This window comes from Juglans regia, chromosome 2 (genome assembly GCF_001411555.2).
Source record: "Juglans regia cultivar Chandler chromosome 2, Walnut 2.0, whole genome shotgun sequence".
NCBI lineage: Eukaryota > Viridiplantae > Streptophyta > Magnoliopsida > Fagales > Juglandaceae > Juglans > Juglans regia.
In genome coordinates this window covers 28193555-28200728 of record NC_049902.1, presented here as the reverse complement: position 1 = coordinate 28200728, position 7174 = coordinate 28193555, and the positions used below count along the sequence as shown (strand labels likewise).

General features: G+C 37.1%; 1 protein-coding gene across 1 annotated transcript; it reads left to right on the top strand.

Moving 5' to 3' along the window:
• Nucleotides 1-3016: 3016 nt before the first annotated feature.
• Nucleotides 3017-4725, top strand: LOC108989958. The gene has a single exon (XM_018963748.2). The coding sequence runs from the start codon at nucleotides 3112-3114 to the stop codon at nucleotides 4348-4350; it is 1239 nt and encodes a 412-aa protein (XP_018819293.2). The 5' UTR covers nucleotides 3017-3111; the 3' UTR covers nucleotides 4351-4725.
• Nucleotides 4726-7174: the final 2449 nt, after the last annotated feature.

Sequence of the window (7174 nt, the reverse complement as noted above, 5' to 3'; positions counted from 1 at the left end):
AGACACATTAAACTCTTTTCTCGAATTAAGCATAGATTTTTCATCATATACAGCATCATTACTAATTACAAACCTATGTGATTTAGGATCAGTACACCACAACCTAAATCAATTCATCCCATTGGCATATCCAATGAATATGTCATTATTTGCCATTGACTCAAGTTTTCCATCATTAACATAAAATTATGCAGGATAACAAAAAATTTTCAAACTTGAATAATCAGCAGGAGTATCAGACCATACCTCATTTGGAGTTTTCAAACCAATAGCTGTGGCTAGAGAGCGGTTAACCAGGAAGCAAGCTATGTTGATTAGTTCAGCCCAAAAATCCTTAGACAAGCCTGCATTAGAAAGCATACTGCGGGCTCTCTCCAAGAGAGTCATTTTCATTCGTTCAACTACCTCATTTTGTTGTGGAGTATGTCTAACTGTGTTGTGCCTAGCAATATCTTCATTTTTGCAGAATTCATTAAACTCACATTCGCAAAATTCCATACCATTTTTAGTTCGAAGTCGCTTTATTTTCTTACTTTATCTAATTTTCAATCAAAGCCTTCTACTGTTTAAAGTTAACAAATACATTGTTTTTCTGCTTCAGAAAATAAATTCAAACTTTATGTGAGAAATCATCAATAAATGTAAGCAAATATTGAGCTCCATCTTTTGATGGAACAAAAGATGGACCCCAAATATCATAATGAATATAGTTCACAATACTTTTAGTTCTGTGAACTCCTGTAGAAAATTGAACCTTGCACTGTTTTCCAAACATACAATGTTCACAAAATTCAAGTTTCACTATCTTCTGGTCACATAACAAACATTGCTTACTTAGAATTGACATCTCATTTTTATTCATATGACCGAAATGCATGTGCCACAAACGGGTGACATCTAAGTTTGGATCGTTTGAAACAGACAATATAGCTGCACCTATCACTGTACTGCCTTGAAGAAAATAAAGATCATATGTCTTATCTCTTCTCATTACAATCGTGGAGCTCTTACTGACTCTAATAGCTCCACATTCACCTGTGTACTTAAAACTTAAAGAATCAAGAATGCCTAAAGAAATAAGATTTTCCTTCAAATCTGGGATGTATCGGACGTTAGACAATCTCCTGACAATTCCATCAAACATTTTTATCTTGATTGAACCAATCCCAACAATTTTACAAGCCATATCATTCCCTAACAGAACGAAACCATCGTTGACTGGTTCTTAATTAGTGAACCAGTCCCTCTTAAGACACATGTGAAACGTACAAGTTGAGTCCATGACCCACTTGTCACTGAAGCGACTACTGGAGTCACTAATTGCTAAGATAATATTTGAATCGTTAGACTTTCATCAACAATGCTAACGACATTAGAGGAACTAGTGCATTCCTCTTTATTTTTCATTTTAGGACATTCATTTTTGTAATAACCAAATTTACGACAGTAATGACATTTAACATTTTTCTTGTTAAACTTCGACTATGAATTGCCCCTGGATTTACCCCTCTTCTTCGTTGAACCCCTATCACTAAATTTACCCCTGCTAGAGGAACCCTTATCAAACAAACCACTGGCTTGTTCATCAGTGCCCTTCACATCCAATTTATTTCTCAATTCATTAAAATTCAAAGCAGATTTCACATCTGCCAAGGAAATAGTATCTCTACCATACAACATGGAATTCACAAAATTTTCAAATGACATGGGCAATGAACACAAAACAATTAATGCTTGATCCTCTTCTTCAAACTTAATGTTAATATTCCTCAGATCTATAATAATTTTTTTAAATTTATCTAAGTGTTCAAAGATAGGAGTATCTTCCTTCATTTTGAGAGTGTATAGCCGTTGTTTCAAATACAAACGTTGGTGAGAAATTTCTTCATATACAAACTCTCAAGTGTAGCCCAAAGACCAGTAGCAGTCTCCTCATCAGCAACCTCCCGTAAAACTCCATCTGATAATGACAAAAGAATAGTACTATGTACATTTTCTTCTTCTTCTCTTGAAGGTGCAGGAGAATCATCAGACACCTTCTTTTCTAATACCTTTGACAAACCCTGTTGTCGCAGTAAAGCCTTCATCTTGATGCGCCATAAACTGAAATTATTCTGGCTGTCAAATTTCTCCATTTCAAACTTTTCCATAGCCATCCATCCAGATCTCGTAAAGAAGCAACGCTCTGATACCAGTTTGTTAGGATAACGGTTATTAAAGGCTAAATTTGAAGTATCGCAATAGAAATAAACAAAAGACAATAATGACAATCACACACAGAACACCAAGATTTACATAGTTTGGCTCAATGTGAGCCTATGTCCACTGACAAGGTCGATCTCAATGAATTCATTATCAACCAAGATGGAATACAGGAGATGAATCACAAGTTCTTTACAAAGAATTATCCTCTCAAGAATCTCTCTCTCTCTCTCTCTCTCTCTTCTCTCGTACGGCAGCTGCCTCACTCTCAAAAATGAAAACTGAGTTCAATTATAAAACGTCGTTTTCTATTTATACTGAAATGGCACTACCCTAGATTTCAAACATTAGCTCGAGCGAGGGTCGAGCGACACTCGAGCGAACGTTAGGGTTTGACATCTCGCTCGAGCTGACTGTCGAGCAAACTTTCTGGTTGCACCTCACTCGAGCTAACTGTCGAGCGGGAGTTGAGCAAACTCTCAGGTTGGGGTTTCACTTGAGCTGCAAAGACACTGCTCGATCAACCAGACTGTAGAGACGCTTTTTCAACTAGATTGGAGCCAGCTCTCAATCCGTACTTCTTTAATTGTTGCCAATTCAAGATTGGCAGAGAAAAGAGACAGATATTAATACATTTATGTGTTCCTGTTGGGTTCCTTGAATTGCTTTGACCAAAGAGTATGCGAATTGGTTGGCATATGGGGTCTCCCTCGCATTAATACTGTAGGTGAATCCCTGTGAGAAGAGTGGCTGGTTTGGATATATAAATAAACAAGGACGTATTCATTAAGAATGGCAGAGAGAGAGGAACAAGACCACCTCCATCTCGGTATTATTAAGGATGAGGTGCATGTGATATAACTTTTACCCTTTTTCAATCCACATCTTGAAAGCACGTTCCAGGATCAAATGGGCCTACCCCCAATTGCTTTCCTAACAGTGAAAACCCCCATTAGAAAAAGGAAAAGGAAGCAGGCAAAGGAGAAAGCAAAAGGCTGGAGAGAAAAGCACACAACATATAGAAATAAGAACAAGGACATGGAAGAGGTGATGGTGATGATGATGATCAGTAGCCCCGAAAATCTCAGAAACGAAACCATTTCTCATTCTGCTGAACCCATTACCGCCTCCACTTGCTCCAGGTGGAAACTGTACGATAATCCATTTTATTATCCTCAGCATCATCCACAGCCACACCAACATCAACAATGCCAGAGTAACAAGCACTGTCATCCCCTACGCCTTCCTCGCTCTACTCGTAAGATTGCTGCTTCTTTCTGGGATTTAACCTTCTTTACTCCCATGATGCAGTCCGAACTTGAGTTTGCACAGGCCCAGATCATCGAGCTGAAGGCCGAGCTCGAATATGAACGCAAGACACGTAAGAAGGCAGAGTCGATGAATAAGAGGCTGGCCAAAGAGCTTGCTCAGGAGAGAAGAGGAAGAGAAGCAATGGAGAAGGTGTGTGAAGAGCTTGCAAAAGAAATATCATCTGATAAAGTGGAGATCAACATGATGAAGAGAGAGATGGAAGAAGAAAGAAAGATGCTAAGGATGGCTGAGGTGTTGAGGGAAGAGAGAGTTCAGATGAAGCTCACTGAGGCAAAGTTTCTCTTCGAAGAGAAGCTTTCAGAATTGGAGCGTACAAGGATACAAATTGCGAGTTCACCTCCCAAGTTGAAGGAAAAGAATCAAGAAGATAATCCACCAGGAACCACCACTGCTTCTGATTCTGTTGCTAGTTTTTCAGGCAAGTCCAAACAGTTGTTCTTAGGTGAGAAGACAGCCTGCAATGATAATAGTGGTATCGATTCAGCAGGTTCGGAGTTAAGTGAGAAGTTAGATTATTATGATAATAATGCTATCGATTCAAGGGAGTCTACAAGGCTTGTTTTGGGAGATAAATCATGTGACTATAACATTAATGGCGTTTCATTAATGACAATTCAGAGAAAAGCCTCTCCAGAACCTGAGAATCCTCATATAAAGCGAGGGATCAAAGGGTTTGTTGAATTTCCACGAGTTGTTCGAGCAATGGGATCCAAAAGTAGGCATTGGGGCACAAAGCTGGAGTGTCAAAAGTCTCAACTAAGGATTCTGCTCAAACAAAGGAGTCCCATTCGATCTAACAATCTTATCTTGGGTTGAAGATCAGATGAATCTGCCTTGTTCTCACCTCTCCGTCTTGATTAATTTTGTTTGTTTCTAGTCTGTAATAGTTACTTGTTTTTTGTTTTATACGTTTTTGCAATAGGACCAGCATCTAGTACCCCAATTTTATTGGTTTGAAAAAAATGCAGAGAATGAAGTACTATGTTTTGAGTTTGGATGAGTTGAAAGTTTGTTTGTGTTGTATAAAAGTACTTGTTCAAATGCTTGTGAATATTATTATAGTTTAAAATCAGTAGTGTTTCTTTTGTATCTGAGCAAATGTTAGTACAAGATGATCTGAAAAAGATTCATTTTCTGAATTCTGATCTGAAGGGTATGGGTAGGGACCAAGTTTTTGGACCTAAAACCCGATTTTCTTTTTCCTTTTACGTTGTGGTTGTTGTAAATAGGGTGTTTAATGGGAAAACCCACCTCTCCTCGTGTAACTCGTTTCCACTTCTTAATGAAATATTTGCTTGCTTAGAATTTTTTTTTTTTAATTTTTTTTATAACTAATGTGGTTTGACAGTAGATGTTGTATTCACGTACCCAGTTGTAAGTAACATGACTCTCTCCAAGTCTCAAACAGAATTGGCAGTCGAGCGAGAGAGTTAACATGATATGACGCTTGACTTGTTGATTTTGTGAACAGAGTTTATCCTTGTACCAAAGAAGATGAAAACTGAGAAAGTGGTATGGCATCTTGGGGATTATGGTCAAGCAAAAGCTTAATCTATAGTACATATGTGAAGGTCCAGAAGGGAACATAGTCTTGGTAAAGCCACAGTTAAGTCCTTAGAGATCTAGGTATCTTGGGTTTCCAATCACTGCTACCTTACAGAAACATTATTACCTTTGACTTTAATATCTCAGTATAGGAGTCAAGTTAATTTTACCATTCACGTTTCTCATCAGACGAGATTGGAAGGCAAAAGAGCTATAAAATGGAGACTGAATTAAGGGGATATGAACCCCAAAAGTAAGGCTGCTTTTCCACAAAGATGCCAGGGTATCATGGCATCATAGCTTTCACTAGGGTTGATTGTGTTTAAAACTTTGTTAAGTTCAGGGCATTTTATCATCAAATCCCTTAGCTTTTCTTGCTTTCCAGCGCTATTAAATTGTATAATGAATCATAGCAAAACACTGAAGAATCTTCTTCTTTCTGCAGAACTCTAAAGATAGAGCATCGACAGATCACTTAAATAATACTTTTTTGACTCTCTTAGGTTTTGTGAAGTGTAATTTTATTTTTAATAAAGGGCTGTTAAGACATTAAATGATTTATATTTCCAGAATATTTCAATGCATCTTTCCTTTACCATCATCTACTAGCGTATAGTTGTCGGACGCTTTATGGTACGGTGGCGAGTGATGGCCATGCGCGTGAGAATCACTCGCCATGATTTTCGCCGCGATTCCGTTTCATCCCGATAGTCTATCGACAGCTGTGGGGTTGTGGGGTGGAGCGCGTGTAGGCAGCCGGTGGCCAGAGTGGTGTAGGTTTGACCAAAACAATTTTAAACACTTGCAAATTTTAAAACTCGTCAATTTGAATCTCGCCGCTAATACAACAATGTATCCACTAAAATCATCAATGCAATCAGGGAACATTCTCTGATCTTATCAAGCTAGCAACCACCATTATTGTATCTTACAATTAAGAGGGCTTGCGTAGGTTAGGGTACTTACTATTTATATTTTTTAATTTTTCAATCGAATATATATGATTGGAATACAACTAGATAATAACTAAAAGTGTAGCTACTATTTATACAATTGCAGCGGCAATATCAAGCTTGTGCCATTCAATCAATGAAATTCCAATATTACAATTGCAAAAGTAGTAATCTAGATCAAGCAAACTTTAAGGAATGGTGGGTCCAAATCGTATTTATTGGTACTACCTCAAAGAGAAACCAATTATTAAAAGAAGCAAGCTAAATGTGCATGACGACAACATCATGGACCAACGGATCAAAACTCAGGAGGAACAACATCGTTTCCCTGCTCTGCCAGCTTCATTGCACATTTAATTCTATCAGTGGCGAAGTAATTGTCCAGCTACTGTAGAGTGTGGGATCTAGCAGCTTGTTCACAATACAAAGATAAATTAAGTTAATCTTAATATATAAGTAAAAAATCATTCTATTTTCAAGCTGGTATGTAAAGTATATCATTTATTAAATTTGTGGAATCTGATTTATTCTTTTACCAGTCCAATTTTATGACACGACCCGACAAGAATTCGTTACGATTTTTTGACAAATTTTCAATAAGGCTTGCGCCATAGAGTGCAGACTTGGGCCCAAGTCGAAGTTAGGGTTTGCACGAGGGAGCGAAGGCTTGTGACTTGAGAATAGCAAGAAAAAAGTTCGCTTGACACTCATTCAAGCAAACATCAAACATAGAATTCAATCAAGGAGTGCTTGAGCGAATAACCCAAAAATTGTGAACTTTTTTATACCCCTATGTATATTATTATTAATAGTATGACCCTTTTTTAGCATTTAAATTTTGCTCCACAGTGTACAATGACATTCCTCAAGATAATAAAATTATCTGCAGCTCCGTAAACGTAGGCACGTTGCCAAACCACGTAAATTATGTATTGTATTATTGATTGTTTCTTGTTAGTTTGTACTTTGCTTTTACTTTTTTGTTATCATTTTCACAATATCATCTACATCACTTAAATAGTAAGATTTGATTTATAAAATTCAAATTTAAAAATTTATATTTCAAATCAAATTATGTCATATAGTGTATAGTGTAGATAATATCATTGCTTTATAAGAATTTTGTTTTTTTTTTTGAAGGG